We start from the raw sequence: 18,468 nt of genomic DNA, 5'->3' as shown, positions 1-18,468 counted from the left end.
ACCCTGTACTCTGTGGAGGCCCTCGTGCCTGGGTGATGGCCCGGCCTCAGGCACTTCACCAGGCGACTCACTACCTCCGCTGGCTCTGGGCCCAGGAGGCAGGCAGCGGGGCTGGCAGGGCTTGGGGCAGTGGGCAGGAGGGACAATGGGTGGCCAGCCCCCCAGCCGGGCCTCTCTTCCTCAGGCCGGGGTGGGTCTCCCTGACGCCACCCGCAGGTCCGGCCTGCCTGGCCTGCTCTGCCCGATCAGATATTCCCGGCTGGGCTCCCACACGAGCACAAACACAGGATGCGCCTGGCTGGCTTGTCAGCTTTTGCCGGCCTGCCCCGAGGAAAATCAGGGGAAGTCGTTAACCAAACTCCTGAGCCTCCGTGAAACAATGGGAGGCGCTAAGTTTAGCTGTGAGCCCAGGCACAGCGCAGGTTTCACAAATGGGGAGTTTTGTCCAAGGTGGGAGAGGCAGGGAGGGAGAACAAAGCCCTGTCTGGAGTCTGGGTACAGCCCACCCCCCAGGCTGGCCCCAGGACTCTTGGGTGGGGTGGCAGAGGCTGTGGCTCTGGGCAGGGGGCTGGGCCCCCAGCAGTGAGGACAGGTGGGCAGGGAGCTGGGGGGACGATGCCCGGCCCTGCTGCTCGCCTCTCGTGTCTGCTGCCTCTCTGTGCCCATCCCCTAGGGGGACGCGGCCAGAGGGGCAGACACAAGTGCCTGCAGGCTTAGTGGGTAGGCAGCTGCCACCCAGTCCTAGGGGCTCCCCAGGCCCCTGACTCAGGTTTTGAGACGGCCTGGCCACCCTTTGTGGCCCCAGGGGAGATTGCTCCTTCTGTCTGCCACCTCCTGGGACCCTCTCCTAGAGCCCAGCCACAGCTTGTGGGCACCCCCGGGGGCCTGGGTCCTGAGCTGCTGCGGCGGGCAGCCCTGCCAAGGACAGCCTCTTCCTCACCTGCCCTGACCTCCAGCCTCACAGTGGCGCATGGGGTCTGCAGGGAGGGGGTTCTCCTGGGCATCTGACAGGTGGGGAGGCAGAGTTAGATTCTTGGGGCTCCGGCCCTGGCAGAGTGTGGCACTCTCTGGGCAGCCTGGGCAGGGGGCCCTGGGGTGCGGTCTTGAGGCGCGCCCCTGGCCCGGCTGGCTGTGGGTCTCACCTGGGGGTGGAAGAGCAACGGGGATGGTCGCAGGTACTTGTCCTTCAGGACGCCCACAGGGTCTGTCACCTTCCGCTTCTCCACCCTGCTGGACAGCAACACAGAGGGTTACGTACCCCCCGAGTTGCCAGCCCCTCCCTGCAGGGCGCCCCACTGTGCCCTATGAGGTGGGGACCTCTCACAGTGGCCCAGCGGCTCCACGGGCCCATCGCCACGACTCACCTGACAGCCGTGGGCATGTTCACACCTGGGTGTACCTGCTCGTCTACACAGCCTTCTATCCTGCTGCCTGCTTGGCTTGCCCTGCCTCCCTCAGGTGCCCATCACCATGCCGAGTCCTGGACCCCTGTAAACCCCTGGTGTCCCCCAGCGTGCCCAGCTCCTGGTACCCCTGCATGTGACAAATGCTTAATATGGGAGCTCGGAAGCTTCTCTGAAGGCCACACACCAGCCTCTGTCAGCTGGCCCATGGGGTCCTGGGCCCCTTGCAGCAGAACACGGAGCCCACGGGAGGTGCCGCGCACACCCTACCTTCCCTGTCCCTCCGGCCCCTGGCATGGGGTGCTCTGCCTGCTAGGGCTGAAGAATGTGAATGATCAGATTTTCAGCCACCAGGGCCTCCCCTGGCAGTCAGGTAGGGTCTGCCTAAAAGCTTGAGATGGCTGCTGGGGGTGACAGGCCTACAACATTGCCCAGGTGCTGGTGATGCACTGTTAACAGCGGTAAGTAGGGGGATGGCTGGGGCCGCATCCACTGGTCCCTCCCTCCCCTCTCCCAGAGGGGTCTGCCTCAGTCTGCCTTGGGGTGGAGGTCCCGAAGTGCGATTTGGGGATCCTGCCCCCCCTTTGCCCGTGCAGACAGAGCCTCTGAACAGATCCTGCCTCGTTCCCACGAGGACATCGTCGGGCACCCTGCTCACGTCACTCTCACACACAAGTCTGCCCTCTGGGGAGGGCTGGGCGCTGACCAGAGCAGGATGGGGTGGAGGGTGGCCATAACAGAGGAGAACAAGCTGCAGGGGGACAGTGCAGCCACCCCAGGAGCCCCGAGGCAGGAGTGCCCCAGGGCCTGAGGCTGCAGGTGACCCGTGGAGCTCCCCAGCCTAACCCCGCAGGGAGTGGGTGCAGGAGGTTGTGTGACCTGCCCTGGGGAGAGCCCCCAGCCCCCAGAGGAGTAAAAACTAAGCCCCTGGGAAGGTGGCCCTGGATGGGTGGGCAGCTGGCTTGTGGAGCATCTCACTGCAGGCTAACTGAGGCCCGTGCGAGCAGCCGTGTTCCAGGTTCGGCCTTCGAGCAGGGTGCTGGAGGGGGAGTGATGCGGGCTGAGAGGAAGGGGACCCCAGTGGGAGGAGGAGCTGAGGCTCGTCTCTATCTCCCCCGCCTTTTTCTGGTTTCCGTGTCTCATGGCAGCCCCACCAGGCTGGCTCCCAAGTGACCACGCCGGCTAACACCGGCTGACCCTGGTGGACACGTACTCAGCTAAGTTGCGAGGCTGTGGTCACAGCAGGAGACCCAGCCCTTCCTGAAGGTCCGTGGCCACGGGAGGTGAGAGGGGCTGGGGGTCGGGGTGGCCAGCTGGAGCGTTAGGGTTCCTTGGAGCCGGGAGATGGAGGACTGTGGTCTCCACACTCAGGGTCACCCCTAGGGGTCAGCTGCTCACAGACAGCACAGTGCCCATGCCTTCACTTGGAGAGGAGGTTTCCTGGCAGTGAGAGTGTCTGTCTTGATGGGGCTTGAGGGCCGCAGGGAGGTGATTCGGAGCTCACCCACCCTCGGGCAGGCATTCTGCAGGTGTCTCTGGGCAAACTGGGGCCCAGGCAGCAACTCCATCAGTTGCTGGACCCTAAATCCCAGGGGCAAGAACCCGGGACACACGGGTCCCATAGGTGTCCCAACAGGAGGGGCTGTGGTTCCCACTTCCTGGCCAGGACCTTCTGCTCCCCCAGCCTCTAGGAAAAGGCCTGAGGCCCTAAACCAGGTAGGGTGGAGGGGGCTGGAGGAGGCCAGGGTGCAGTGGAGGAAGTTAGCCAGAGCCTCTTGCCCGTCCCTGGTTCCAGCTCTGGGGCCTGACCAGAGGTTCTGTTCTTCTCCAGACGACCCTCCTGACCTCTGCCCAAGGGCCCACACCCACGGGGGCCCCTCACCCACTCCCAGCTGTCTCCCGGCCTTGCCCTATGGAGGGCGGGTACCCGGTGGGCAGGCTGGCAGGCAGCGCGGAAGGCTGGCCCATCTTCCCTCTGAAGTTGTTTCCTCCCACTGCACCTTCAGCAGGTGTGGCCTCCTCCCTGCATGCCCACCCCAGGCTGCAGCAGGTTCCTCAGGGAACAGAGGCACGGGCCCCTACCAGCTCCTGGTTCCCTGCCATGAGACTATGCCCCACACCTGCTGGCGGCACCTCCAGGCCTCCCCCACCAAGCCTGCCCATGTGCACAGCCCTCTCCTCGTCCCAGGGACACTTGCACTGGGGGTCAGACCCCTGCCACCTAGCAGACCCACCTGATGCAAGCCTGCCCAGGAATCGGAGGGGGACTAAGTTGGCCCTTACCGGTGGGCGGTCGGAGGGTGGGACACTAAGTTTTGCAGACCCTCCAATGTTTCCTCCTCCTCCCCCCTGGGCACCAGTGGCTCCTTCTCGATTTCCCCTGGGCCCCCAGCAGCCCCCAGCTGGGCTCCCCATGGGGGTGGTGGCCACAAGAGCAGCCATGGGGAAGAGGAGAGAACAAGGGTCTGATTCGGTTGGAGGCAGAACAGGCCAGAGAAGGCAGCCGGGGATGGTGGAAGGGCCTCTGGTGGGCACCCCAGGGCTGCCAGCCAAGGGAACCATGGTGCCCAGAGGGCCTGCCTGGGCTCCCGAACATGGTCCCTCCAGGCGCCCACCTAGGAACAAGCACCAGGTGTACGTCCCCAAGTAGCTGGACCCCTGAGCTTGGGGTCTCCCCGAAGCCCGCAGAGGCACAAGGCAGACCTTGGGGAGTGTCGGCTCCCAACTCCCAGCCTCCTGGCCGCCACCCCTGGGAGAGCAGGTGAGGGTGGGGCATGTTAATACCTGTAGATGGGGTCCATGAAAAAGGGCGACGGCTTGGCGTAGTGCAGGGCGGGCTGCGGCGGCAGCTGAGCGGGACACGCCTTCGGCAGCCCCTCACCAGCCACCAGCTTGCGCTCCCCGTAAACGTGGTTTCTGCGGGGCTCCCGGCCCCCTCCATTCTGGCTGGCTCGGGCACGGCTGCCAATGCTCAGGTCCAGTGGCTGCTCCTCGCCGGGCACTGGGGCCAGGGGGACCTTGGGCGGGATGGGCTTGGCCTCTTTGGGTTTGGTGGTGAGGTCGAAAGGGGACTCGGCACTGGGGCCACCCACCTTGAGGGCGTCCCTGGGCGACTTTGGCTCGGCCTTGACCAGCAAGCTGTGGGCGAGGGTGCGGTCCGCGAAGGGGTACAGGGAGTGGGGGAAGTTGGGCAGGAACTGGAAGGGGAGCACCGAGTGGTAGGGCAGGGAGCCCAGCTTCTTCTCCTGCATGCCCATGAAGCCGGGGCCGAAGTACTTCTCGGCGATGGAGGCGATGGCCTTGATGGAGTCGCCCGCGGCGCCCGACGCTGTCAGCAGCTGCTCATCGGGCGGCGGGAAGAAGTGCTGGGGGTATAAGAAGGGCACCTCGCCGGCGCCGTGCGGGGTCCCTGGGGCTGCCGCGCCACCCCCGAACGCGGGCTTGCCCTCGGCCGGCCCGCTCTTGTCCTTGGCCCTCTCGCGATCGCTGTCCGCGTCGCTGTCCAGGTCCGAGCCTGTCCCCGTGGTGGTGTCCAGGTCCGTTCCCGTCGTGGTGTTGACGTCCTCGAAGTCGCTGCCGTCCGACACATCGCTGCCCCGGGTCTTGAGCTTCTCGGCGTACGAGGCCTCCAGGTGGCTCTCGAACTTCTCCTCGGGCCCCGAGGCCACTGAGGCGCCCTGGCCGCTGTTGCTGACGGCGGAGACGAGGGGCAGGGCCGGGTTCCCCAGGGGGCTGGGGAGCTTGGCGTCCTGGGTGTGGTTCAGGGGGCTCTTGAGCAGCGGCGTGGGAGGTAGCAAAGGCGGTCGGGGGTACAGGGACGGGGGGAAGATGCCCGGGAAGCCCGGGGTGAGCGTGGGGAATGCGGGGGGCGCCGCGGAGAAGGGCAGGCTCCCGGGGTGAGGCCTGGAGGGGAAGTACTCATTGAAGCCCAGGCTGTGGTTGAGGCTGGTGGGGGGCTTCGCCTTGTCCATCAGGGTGCCGGGGGTCAGGGGCAGGCCCGGGGCGAAGATGCCACCCGGCGTGTAATGGTTCTTGCCCTCGCAGAAACGCCGGTGCTTGTTAAGGGAGGAGGTAGTACTGAACATCTGCCCGCAGTCCTTGCACTTGATCTGCGTGCGGCAGTCGGCGTGCATGCGCTTGTGCCGGCACAGGTTGGAGAACTGCGTGTAGGACTTGTGGCAGACCTCACCTGCAACGTCAGCAGAGAGCAGACAAATACTGTGTGAAATTACCGGAGACCCAGCGGCGGAGGGGTGGGGGACGGGGGCAGTCTGTGCTGGTGTATGTGAGCTTGCATGTGCGTGGGCCTGGGTACATGTGCATACATGTGTGTAGATGTGATCATGTGTGCATGTGTGTACAGTGCTCACATGCGTACTTACATGTACACGTGTGTGTACCATACCCTATGGCTGGCCTCTGGTGACCAGCACGGATTGGCAAGGACCACGGGTGCCTTGCCCAGGCCCCCAGGCTGGCTTACATCTCATGGTGTCCCTTTCTCCTCCGTTAGAAAACAGGGTGCTATTGTTTGCACCCTCCTCCCCCATGAGCTTCTGTAATGTAGGGAGCAAAGAGCGAAGTCTTCCAAAATCACCGCCAGGGACGGGCAGTCGCAGCATGAAGCCACGTCACAGCTACATAAGCATGTTCAGAACTCCTACCACCACGGTGAGACCCCCCTAGGAAGGGAGGAGAGGGGAATGCTAGTCACCCAGATTAGATCTCCTGATTTCCAAAGTCCAAAAGGTTCCCAGCTGCTCCCCCTTTCTGTCCAGGCCCTGTGACCTGCACTGAGGGGAGGGAGGCCTGAGGGGGAACCAGCCCACTTGGGGGCTTCTTAGTTTGGGGAGTTTGAGACCTGGCAGTGTATGGTCACCGTTAGGGGGTGGCCTGAAGATGGGGATGGGAGGGAAGCCCCAGGCAGGGCTGTGCAGAGAGGGACTGGTTCCACATTTAAGAAAAGACCCCCCAGATTGGGAGGCAGAGAAGCACAGGAGGCCAGCCTGTCTTGACAGGAGAGGGCAGTGCCGGCCTGAGCTGAGCACCAGGACCTGCGGCCCGTGGCCCGGGTCTCGGCCATTTTCCCAGTGGCCTGTGAGCTGAGAGTCAGTGAACTGCCAACATTTCCTTCTCCTCTTGTTTTTCTAACCAGAAAGGGAGGAGCACACCCCCCCTGCGTGTGTCCCTCTCTGCAGGACAATTTGCTTCCTAAATGCAGCCCAGTGGAAACAATGATTTCAGCGTGTTTCTTGTTCACCACAAATCGGCAACTACCTGATGTCATGCTATTCTAGCTGGAGCTCTGGCCCCGAGATTATCGTGTTCTTTAATCACAATATCTATTTATATTAATGGTTCTGCCTTCCTGGTCATCTGGCATGGCGGGACGTTTCCAAGGCCGAGCAGGGCAGAGCATTGCCTAATTTAATCAAATCTGTCCTTTCTGGGCAGCCAATGCAGACACGCTGCTCCACTGGCCTGGACACATCTATAAATACCACAGGCCTCCTGCCTGGCCTAGGGTGTGTGTGGGGGGGCAAGGCCGTTTCTCAGCTCAGGCCTTGCTGCTAAAGAGCGACACCTCGCTGTACCCCTGATCCTTGAAGGGGCTCTCTCAGCGCCTCATTAGTCATCACCACCTTCCAGGCTGGTCTGCAGCTGGGCCTGGGCATGGGGAGCCTGGGACTCTCAGCTCCCACACACCTGCGTGCAGGACGGAGGAGTCCTGCAGAAATGATGGAGCTACAGAGAGGCCTCTGGGAGACCGAGGTCCCCAGAGAGGCAGGTCCTGGGCCTGGAATGGCCAACAGCTGACTCAGAGCTGGCAAAGGGAGGTGGCTGCCTGCAGAGGCCGAGAAAGGCCTGGGAAGCCCACAGGATCGGACGGGTCATGGGGCCGGTGCCCAGTGGAGGGTGTGCCCCAGGGCCTGCCAGGATGCGGAGGGGCCCTGACCAGTTCTCATTTTTTCCTTGTAGGGTCTGTACACAAACCCACGCACACCCCCACACACTGACACACACCCTCTAGAGAAGGTCCTTTTCTGAAAAGTGCCATAAGGGACTGTCTGCCTGTGTGCCCAGATACCAGTCCCCTCTCTTGTGCGCACACCCCAGCACATGCTTGAGCTCCCTGGTGCAAGAGATGTCATGGGGAGGCAATGCTGCCTTGTCTGTGTGGTCAGTGAGGATGGGACCTGGGGGCTTCCTGGCAGGTTTGGGGCTGATCCCAATGGGCTGCAGGTGTGCATCTGGGTGGAGATAGTCTGTGCATGCTGGACCACGCTGCCATGAGCCCGAGCTCTTCCACGCACCTGGTCTTCCTCAGAAGCACCACGCCGTCTGCACCCTCCGCATTTGCTTGCGTTGTGTCCTTGCCAAGCCCGACCACAGCCCAAGGATGCTCGGCCGTGGCTGGAGGATGTGCAGGGCTGCATTTCACATGTCTGATCTAGTTTCTAAAATCTGTGTCCCCCTCTATGGACACTGTGTTCATGCATGTAACCTGGCCAAGTCTGGGGATTTTCTGTTTAGCTCAAAAGCTCAGGGACCAAGGTGAGCTTGGCACAGGCAGGTGAGCTGCCGATACCCAGCCAGGGTGTCCGTGCAGGCAGTGCAAACCGGGGACTCGGACCCTTCCAGAGCACTACCGTTCCTCCAACTGACGTTACTAGTGCGTTCCAACTAGGCGTCCCGATGCTTGTGTCCAGAGAAGCAGTGACTTTTAGACCTATTCGCCATTTTCCTACTTCTAAGGTTGCTTAAAGACTCCAAGCATGTCTGATGCTCTCCCATTCACTGCCTGCCCGCACTCCCACCCAGTGAAGGAGGCGGTGGGTAAGTAGAGAGAGGACGCTGGCAGGGTGCCTCCAGGGTGAGCTCTGTCCCTTTGCCCGGCTGGGGGAGCGAGTTGCCCGGGCAGGCTGGGGTGAGTCTCCTCTGCAGGGCAACTGCAAGCTCGGCTGGGGCAGCGTGCAGGACTGGGAACAAACCGCTCAGGGTGAGAACACCCTGACCCCAGGGACCCCGCCTCCCAAAGTTTCTCCTCACACTGATGGGGTGGTGCCTGAGAGGCGCCCCCAGTGAGCTGGAATCAGGCTCCAAGCTCGGGTCACCTAACATCACAAAGCCTCCATTCCCTCCGCTGTCCACTGAAGATAGTGCAGCTCCTGCTCCGTAGGTCTTTGTAAGGATGCCATGAGCTAACCAGGGAGGATGACTCAGCACAACCTTGGGTGATGATGATCCAGCACAATCTTGTGTGGTGAGGACTCAGAGCAGTGCTCGTGTAGTGATGACTCAGCATGACCTTGTGTGATGCGGACTCACCATACTCCTGGTGTGCCAACAGCACAATCTTGTGTGAACAATGACTCAGTACAATGCTGCCATGAGGACTTAGCTCCCTGCTGATGTGATGACTAAGCATAACCTTGGGTGACGCTCACTCATCTTGCTGCTGGTATGATGACTTAGCAGTCTTGCGTGATGATGATTCAGCATGTGGCTTCCAAACTCACTGAGAATCAGGGTCACGCTCCTGTAGTGGCCTGTGAGGTCCCCACGACCTGACCCTCTGGCCCCTCTCCTACTGCTCCCCTTTACTTACTCCCCAGACACATGGTGGCCTCAAGGCCTCTGTGCTTGCAACCCCTTCCCGAGCCTCCTGTGCAGGTGCCCCTCGGGTCACTCCACACTTCCTCCAGGTCTGCGCCAGAGCGCCCCCTGCCTGGTGGGCTGTCCGGGCCCCCCATTGCCTTTGTAGGAACAGTGCCCACCTGGGCCACCCACTGGTGCTTGGAGGGCCTCCTAACCCTGCACTACCACCCCCAGGCTGGTATGCCTGCTACTTGAGCTGCTGTTGCTTATCTGGCTTGGCCTCCACTGCCCGGTAAGCTCCATAGGACAGACGCCTGGTTGCTTATGGCTAGACACATAGCCAGGGCACTGCACAGGTTGCTGCAGGGATAAACAGGGGGCCTCGCTGAGCACAGCTGGGATTCTCAGGCCTCCGGCAGCCCGGGGGGCATGGGTGTGGCCGCTGGGGACAGCTAGGGAGTGGAGCCAGCAGGCTGCCAGCTCCTTCTGCAGGACCCGGGATTGTTGAACCAGTCTTTCCCCGCCACCCGCTGCTGACCTCTGGCCACCCGAGGGGTGAGGCCAAAGTGAGAGGGAAGTCACAGAACGAGAGGGGCAGCGGGGCACAGCGGTGGAGGGGTGGCATCGGGACAGCGCTGGAGCCTGGGATCAGCGTGGCACTGGTAGCCGCCACTGTGCATTTGGGACAAACAGTCCTGGAATGGGGGCCTGGGGATTCCATGCCTCGGCCGATCTCCCAGAGAACCCACGGGGCTGGTGAGCAGTGAGGCCGGGCTGGGGCAACTCCTGTGGGGGATCAGGGGTTGGGTGGCTCTCATGGGAGGCTGGGATCACTGGGAGGGGGCTTGGGGCAGGTCACTCACATATGAAAGGTTTGGGGCTAGGCTGGGTGACTCCCATTGGGAGGCTGTGGGGGAGGAAGGTTGGGGCTGGGTGGGTCACTCCTGGGGGGGCAGGGTCACTGCCATGGGGGTGGAGTCACTCCGGGTGGGGGCGGAGTGACTGCTGAGGGGGTGGGTGGGTCTCCCGGGTCCCTCCCAGGGGGCGGGGACTCACATATGAAGGGCTTGACGGTGCTGTGAATGTGCTTGTGCTGCTTCAGCCCCGAGGAGGTGGCGAAGGTCTTCCCACAGTCGGGACAGGCGTGTGCCCGGGCACCCACGTGCTGGGAGCGGATGTGCCTTTGCAGGTTGCTGGGGTCCGTGAACACCTGGGGGCAGACGCCGTCACTCAGCCCCGGTCCCCGGGGGTGCGGGGCCACATCCCAGTGTGCGCTTCCCCAGGACAGGGTCCTGGGCGACTTGGGGTAGCCCACCCACTCTGCGCAGGCCCCTGCACGTGCATGGGAGGGGTGGGGAGGTGGGGTGTGGCCGGCACGCACTTTACCTTCACGCAGTTTTCACATTCGAAGCGCTTGCCGCTGTCGTGGGACATCTGGTGGCGGATGAGGTTGGACTTCCAGTTGAAGGCTTTGGGACACTGGTCGCACTTGTACTCCCGCTCCTCTGTGTGGACGACCATGTGCTGCTCCAGGCTGCGTACAGCGGACAGGGGTCACCGAGGGGGCCCCCAGCCCTGCCCAGACTGGAGAGCCCTCATGCAGCAGCCCCGCGGCACCCCCACACCGCGCACAGAGCAGAGCGTGTCCAGGCAGCGTGCCTGTCCCCCTCCTCTCCGCACAGGGCAATGGCATGGAAGGGTGGAGACTGCCCCCCCCATCAAATGGCACTCATCCAGGACCATCCCCAGGCAGCCAGGGGCAGGGTGGGACCCCCACTCACACTTCTTGGCTGCTCTTGAAGGCAGTGCTAACCAGGAAGCTAACTTTAGGCCCAAGAAAAAAGGGGTCCAGAAGCTTGCAACACTACCACAAACCCCAGAGCGGCAGTGAGGCGCACAAGCACCCCAAGTGGTCTCAGAGGTGCTCACTGGCCAAGTCAGGCTGCAGCCTGCCTGTCACACCCACGCCGATAGGTAGGCTGGGGCTGAGCAAGTGGGTCTCACATGAGCTGCGGAAGGTGGAGGAAGCCCAGCTGCTGGGCAGGGGCGGCTGTGGCAGCTCCTGGTCCCCTGCTCTCAGGGGACATCCTGCTCCTCCTGTCCCAGGTATGACCGTTAATCTTCATGAGCAAAGCAGCAATATATCACGGCCCGTTAATTACGGGGCCCAGCCGTCCATTTAGATCAGAAACGCTTGGTTCTTGAGCACCAGCAGATTGTATCTTTTTCCCTGTTGTTAATTGTGATTTATGTGTTTATGTAAAGAAAACACAGACCCTCTTGAGCAGTGCTTAGCACCAAGGGCCTCAGTTGGGATTTGCCCAGTGGCTTGTTTTCTCCGTCATCTGTTCAGGGTGGAGGGTTTCCCATCTCCCGGAGGCCACAGTGGGATCAGTGTTCAATTCCCTGCCATCCCACAGCCAGTTAGGGGCCCGATGGGGTCATACTCCTTTGCAAGGCTGTACCGGGGGAAATTCCCGAAGGCAAGAGACGGGGCCCACGTTGGACATGTCTTCCCGGCTCCCTGAGCACTGGACTGCATGTCCTGGCTCTCCCTCCACAGCTGAGGGGTTCCTAGGGGCCCCCAGCACCCAGGTCCTGACTCCCGCCTGCCTTGGGACAGGGGAGGGAGAGCTCAGCCTTGTGCTCTGTGTCCACGTCTGTGAAGTCTCCCAGGACAGGAGGCGCTGCCCAAGAGGAGCAGAGGCTGGAGCCTGGGCTGTGGGGGTAAGGGGACCCCTGGGAGGCCCTGTCCCATCCCTGTCCTCTTCTGAGAGGGACCGGTGCACGTGTCCAGAGGGGCAGGCTGTGCTATGGCTCCCTGGGCAGTGGGTGCAGCAATGCCCCCATCCTGGTCTTGGACCTTCCTACCAAAGCAGCCCTGTGGTTTGGCCCCTGCATGCCTTGGGGTCTGGTCTGTGTTTCATGACTTCCTGCTGGACTCTCTGCACAATTCAGCCCTGAATGTGCAGAGTGGCAGGGCCAGTGGTGCCTCAGCTGGGCAAGTTAGGGATCTTCCAGGGCTGGGGGCTTGACCAGGGTCCGGCCGGCACGGTCAGAGCCAGGAGCACCTGTGGCCTCCAGCCCCCAGCTCATGGCCTGCTCTGTCCCCAGTGCTGGATGAGCAGGTGGGGTACCTACCCCCAAGATGTGCCACACTGGAGGGAACCCTTGTCTCAGTGTAGACAGGGCTGAGGGACAAGGGCTGACCTCTGCCCTTCTCAGGGCTCACTCTGTGCTTCCAGGGACAAATGACCCTGCTGTCCCTGACTGGCTGTGGGGGGATTGGGGAGCATCTGCCGGGGGGCGGGGTGTCACTTGTACTGTTGGGGAGCACCTGTGGGGAGGGCACACCCGTACTGCTGGGAGGCATCTGCTGGGGGGACACTTGTACTGGTGCGGAGCATCCACTGGGGTGGGACGCACCTGTACTTGTTGGGGAACATCCGCTCGCAGTCCTTGCACTCATGAGCCTGCCCGTCGCTGCTCCCACGGCCCAGGCCCTCTGCCTTGAGCTCTGCGCCCAGGCCTTCATAGAGCACGGCCCCCACCGAGCTGCACGCGTACTTCTTGTGGCGCCGCAGGTCCAGCTTGGACTGGAAGAGCTCGTCACACACATCACAGCGGAACGTGGGCTCCTCTGCAAGAGAGAGAGACAGGAGGTGGGCCAGCCAGCCAGAGAGGCCCAAGGGGCACAGGGAGCCCGTGGGGCCTGCCTCCCGTGCAGGCTGTTCCGGCCCTTGCTTCCTTCCTGCCCTCATCCTGGACCGAGAAGTGGCTGCCCTGGGGACCTGGAGACCACAGGGACCGTGTGTCTGCATCATGAGAAACACTGGGCCCCTCCCCATGTCTCAGGAGGCCACCGTGGGCTGGAGCAGGCCCTGTGCTCGGAAGCAGAGAAGGAAGCCAGGCCAAGTGCTTTGTTTATGAATTAGGAGGAAAAAGACGACAGAGCTCTAATGGGTATCATAAATTACTGTCGTCAAGGTCAAACAAATTAAAAGGGGGGGACAGCTATTATTAAGTTTACGAGGCAGTATCCTGGCTTCTGCGCCAAGCCCAACGATCAGCTCGGGGCTGCAAATTTCCTGGGGGGCCACCTCTGGGCCCATCCTCTGCCACCCCCCAACCCAGAGTTGCTTGACAGCAGCTTTTCCCCACAATGGGTGTGTCCCCTCCCACCTGAGGAGGGCGCTGTGCTCCCCCCAGGTCTGGAGAGAACGCCTGTGCTCAAGCTCTGCACAAATTAATTAAAAGCTGTGTGTATGCTTGTGAGCAAATGTGTAAGCACACGTGTGCTTCTTATGCATGGGTGTGCAGCTGTGTGCACATGTGCATAAGTGTGAATATTTAAGCATGTCTGTGTTCATGCCTGTGCATTTCTGTTTTCTGTGTGAATGTGTAGGCATTTTGTGCATCTACACTCATATTTGTGTTGTTGCACGTGAGTGTACACATGTGATTATGTGATTGTGTACAAAAATTTGTGTGCAAGTGTGTCTGTGTGTTTGGGCTCTTGTGCACGTGCGTTTGTGTGTTCATGCATGTACTTTCTTTGCCTGTGTGCTTCTATGCACATGTGTATTTATGAGCTAAATGCATGTATGTGCGTGTATATGCAATTTAACCACACGTTTATGTGCACAGTTGACTGTTTTATGTGATGAGCATGCATGTTTGTGTGTTGAATGCACACACATTTGTGAATACACATACATTTGTGTGTGAATATGCACTTGTGTGTCTAGATGTGTGCAGTTGTGCAAATATGTGTGCATATATGTGTATGTTTTGTGATTTGTATGCATGTATCAGTGTTTGTGGACAGGCATTTGCGTGCAAGAGTGAATGTACTTGACTGTGTGGGTGTGTGTGTGTATCTGTGCCCCTGTGTGCATGTGTGAATGTGTGTAAGAGTGTATTTCCCCGGGTCTCGGCATCGAGCAGAGTTTAACAGCCTTGGGCTGAATGCCGACTTACAGGGTCTGACCCTAAGGGGTGCGGAGGCCAAGGAGGCAGGGGAGGGGGTCCTGTAGAAGGGGGCTGCCTCCTGTCCCCGCCTCCCGTTGGCAAGACCCCCGTCAACACCCCAGAGTGGTCAGGACAGGGCGAGCAGCTTTTCAGGGTGGGTTTGGGGGAGGACCTGCTCTTCGTGACCGGAAGCTTCTCTGAGCCTCAGGGCGGAGCACTGTTCCCGGGGTCTGGCCACACTTGGCGTCCCCACTGGCGGGCACCCCGAGCCCATTCTCCAGAGCCCAGCGGGAGACTCTGAGGGAGCTGGGTTAGATGCCCCTGGGCAGTGGATTGCACTCTGGACACACTATTGTGACTTTTGTTCACATTGTTTCATGGAGGCAGATATCTGGGTGACAGGGGACCGTCTGCCGGGCCAAGGGGAGCCCCGGGGACGTGTGTGTTTGGGACAGGCCAGGCAGGCCGCAGTGCTGGTCAGACATCCTGGCCCGCTACTGACATGAGCCTGCTGTCAGGAAAGCGCTTGTTCAGAGGAAAACAAGAATGGGAAAGAGCAGCCCTGCTCGGCGTCTGGGAGTCAAGTTACAGCCCCCCGCCCTGAGAGAGTGGGTACGGGGCCTCTGCCTGGGCCTCTGGGGCTGGGAACGTCCTCCGGGAGGGCCGCCCCCGGAGCTTGCCCCTGACACTTGCGGAGCTACAGAATGACTGGAAGGAGGTGAGGAGGTCAGTCTGTCCGCACAGACCCCAGCAGCCAGGGGTGCAGGAGGGCACCGTGCCACTGAGCTACAGCGAGTGCCGCGAACACAGACGCCCGCTGGGTGCTGGCACTCCTGCCACGGCTGGAGCCACTGGCAGAGGGCACATGGCCTACGGCCGCCTGGACAGCGAAGTCAGAGGGGATTCTGAAACAAAACCCACCGGGCCGGGCTGGTCCTCTGGAGCTGGGGTGGAACCCCAAAGAGGATTCGTGGGGTGGGGCTGGGGGAGGTGGGCCAGGGCAATGCACGTCACAGAACAATCACTCTGCCAGCCACCATGGTGTTGTCCTTGAAGTGGAGCTCGAGCATGCAAACCCTTTCTGAGAAAGATGTCTACTGTGAACATACTGTGAAAAACGGAGCTGACATCCGAGGTTCGGGGAGCCTCCACGGGGCAGGCACCGACCTAAGAGCTTTACGTATCCATGCATCTAAGGCTTGCATTGCTCCACATGCTCCCAGGGGGGGACTACTTAAATGCCTGCTTTATAAGGGGTAAACTGAGGCCAGGAGAGACTGAAAAACTGGCCCAGGGTGCCCAGAGAAGATGTGGCAGAGCTGTGTCACAGCCTGTGTCTGCTCGGTGCCCAGGAAGCAGGGCGGCAGAATTCCGGCTTCCCATCGGGGTAGCCCCCATGAGCTGGGGCATGCGAGTTTGGAAAATACTGTCACTCTTCTGCAGGCCTTCCTTGTTTTTAGAAATGTGGGTTTCCTTTACATCTGAGTACCAAGAACACCATTTTAGAACGGAGCCGGATGCACAGACCCCACAAAACTGCTCTTGTGGGTTTATTCTGACTTCCTGGGCAGGAATGAGGCTGTGATGGAGCCCTCCCACCAGCAGCACGATCGATCGAGTGAGAAATGCCAGCGTGTATGTTACTCTTTCTGGACCTGACTAGGAACAAACACAGAAGCTAAAATATGAAAACAAAGATAAGAAGAAATACCAGCCCCACCCATCCATAACACTGACCAACTTATTTTTCCAGTTTTGATCTAGAATTTGGATCTAAAATGAAAATTCAGCCTGATTCTCACTCTGAGAGCATTTTGGGGGTGCCCTGGAGGGGTGGAACCAGGTGTGGAGATGAATGCCCTCCACCTTTGCGCCCCATCCTATGACAGTCCCAGGTTTGCCCTGGTCGGAGGACAGAGCTGTGGACGGGACACGTTTCCGAGCTGCCCCTCCGTGCAGTGGTGTGGACAGGCGTCCCGGCTGACTTGCACACAGGTAAGGCTGGCCTTGCAGACACACCTGGGGCGAGCTGGATGGGGGCAGGAAAGATGTGGCCAGCCCACACGGTTTCCATTTCCCAACATCAGCATTCCATTTTAAAGAAATATTAAAAGAGTATGTTATATTCCGGTTATTTTATGTTACATTGTATTGATTATGTTTTGTTTTATTGAGTTTTGTTTTATTTTCATCTGTCTGTCTCATATGCTTTATACATAATACACTGCATCCTCTTGACCTTTTTGGAGAGGGGAAAAGTTAATAATTTTGAGCCTTTCACAAAAGAAAAGCGTATTTGAATGGAAACGATTTTCTTTATTTTCTCTCAAGAGCAAGAAGTTCTCCTGAAAGAGAAATCTTTCCCCCTCTCCATTGAAAGAGTAAAAACAAAATAACAAGTCGCTGGAACTGATGAATCTGAAAGTGGCTTCCCTCTGCTCTGAATCACTCCTAGGAGAATGGGAACTGCATTTCTTTGCAAAGCTGCAGTTTTGAAAGCGTTTCCAGTCCTGGACCAGCAGGACTGGGGCTGTTTGCCCCGTGAGTCGGTGAGCCGGAGCCTCTGCTTCTTCTGCGATGCCTGAACGTGTCTGCACCAAAACCCGCTGCACCCCCAACAAGAACGCACAAAAATCGTGATTCAAAGCTGAGCTCTCTTCATCCAAGTTGGGTGAGGGTACGCAGGGGCCATGGCTGGGGGAGAAACTATCTTCTACCCAAAACTAAACTAAACCAGCACCGTGGCAGCTGGATGTCTTGTTTGTGAAATCTGCGCCCTGCTTGCCTATCTGAAGTTCCTTCAGCAACTTTTCATGGCGGAACAGGAACGTAACAGAAAAATAAATCGGCACCTAATGGCTTCACAGAGCCGAGGGGGACACAATTATGTAGCATCTACATGCTAATCTAGCAGACAGGAGGCTCAAAAGCCCTCGAGAGCCCACTCCAAATTCCTGCCGTGATAAGGGGCCGCTGCATTTAGCTGGGGCTGGGATAAAAGATTTTTTATGATAATTATCTTAGTGAGGAACATTTTTGCATTTTTCTTTCTGTGCGATTCAGAGTTTAACTGGGGAGGGAGGTGGCTGTTGGGAGGCAAAGGCGTGATCTTGACAGCAAAGAGTATGAGAAGTCAAATATTTGATGTGTGGAAAGAACTTAGCCCACAAATGTTTGATGAATGATGAGGAAAATGTGGACCCAGGTTATTTAAGACCAGGATTTAGAGGGGCAAGTACAAATCAAGGTTTTTAAGAACTTTTGAAAGAAAGAAATTTCATTATACAAATGAAATCCCACAGTCAAGTACTCTCCTTGAGCTCAATGGGTTTACCTTTCAGAGCTCCCATCTGTTGTCTGAGATTCATAGGTCTTCACAACAATTATTTTAAGGAAAATGAGACCATCCCCCTGCTACCCAGAGTTCAGCCATTTATTTTGCTTTTCTTCACAGCCTAATTAAAACCAAACTTCAGAGGAGAGTAAGGCTAGGATCCAGCTCATAAAATTGTCCTTCTGTGGTGATTTCTTTTGGAACAACCCAGGAGGACCCTAATTGCTGGGCCATGCTCAGGGATAGAAAGGGTAAATTTAGGCAAGATCCTGGTCTGCTCCCCGGCCCAGCCAATGCCACGCCGGTGTCGTAACAGTAGAACAGTTCCTTAGAGAAATGTGCCATCAGTGGCATTAATCATGAAGCCTTGGTGTGTCCGGAGGGGAGAAAAGAAAGACAGGAAGGGAAAACCGGCCTCCCCGCCACCCGCTTCTCCAGCACGGACAGAGCCACTAGCTCCAGAGACGGCTACACGGGGAGGCTGCTTCTCTGTTCACCCGTGGGTCTCAGAGGGGAGATGCCGCTGCTCACCAGCAGTGCTCTGGGAGTTAACAGACCAACTTTTCCTGTGACTTAAAAACGGTTCCCGAATCCCAAGGTGAACGGGCACATTGCTTCCCCATGTGGATGAAGGGAAGTAGATGTGTACTTCGGACAGCCTAGCCTATCTGAGGTTGGAACTTTCTCAAACATCCTCTGAGATGAGCTCGGTGTGGATGTGTGAGGAACGGAAGTGTGCCTACCAGACAAGTACCGGCTGATGAGTTGGGGGGCAGGGACGTCCGAGCGCGCTTCGCCATCCTAATGGGGGGGAGCTTCGGTGCTGTCCATCCCGCTGAGAGACCCCCGGGGACCCTGCATTTCCCTCTCCAAATCCATCTTCCCTCAACATCTCTCTTGGAAGCTTTGCTTATAAACACAGATGGACGTTACTTCCAAAGACATATATGCTGTCACTGCCCTCTTTTAAGTGAGACTGAAACTTCTCCACGGCACAGAGCTCTGGAAGGCGAATGTTTCCAAGCTACAAAACTGGTTTGTTTGTTTAAGCACTGGGGAGAGCAAACGGCGCTGTGCTGATATAGTAGAATTAATTAATAATAATACAGTTAAAAAAAGTCTCCCAGGACTCTACCATCTGCAAAGACATAACACAACAGG

At 59.0% G+C, this 18,468-nt stretch overlaps 1 protein-coding gene across 7 annotated transcripts in view; it reads right to left on the bottom strand.

The window, feature by feature from the left end:
- PRDM16 (PR/SET domain 16) overlaps nt 1-18,468 on the bottom strand; it is a 300,725-nt gene that overhangs the window by 15,404 nt on the left and 266,853 nt on the right. For 5 of the 7 annotated variants that reach the window (XM_036882765.2, XM_036882766.2, XM_036882769.2 and 2 more), the window contains 5 exons: nt 12,429-12,642; nt 10,389-10,536; nt 10,059-10,212; nt 4,188-5,592; nt 1,143-1,230 (listed from right to left, as the gene is read on the bottom strand). In XM_036882765.2, coding sequence (XP_036738660.2) covers nt 1,143-1,230; nt 4,188-5,592; nt 10,059-10,212; nt 10,389-10,536; nt 12,429-12,642 — 2,009 coding nt within the window. The remainder of the gene's footprint in view (nt 1-1,142; nt 1,231-4,187; nt 5,593-10,058; nt 10,213-10,388; nt 10,537-12,428; nt 12,643-18,468) is intronic. The other 2 variants (XM_036882767.2, XM_036882768.2) reach the window with 1 other exon arrangement.

Source organism: Manis pentadactyla, chromosome 4, assembly GCF_030020395.1.
Source record: "Manis pentadactyla isolate mManPen7 chromosome 4, mManPen7.hap1, whole genome shotgun sequence".
Classification (NCBI taxonomy): Eukaryota; Metazoa; Chordata; class Mammalia; order Pholidota; family Manidae; genus Manis; species Manis pentadactyla.
The sequence above is the reverse complement of the archived record's forward strand: the minus strand, read 5'-3'. Positions and strand labels throughout refer to the sequence as shown.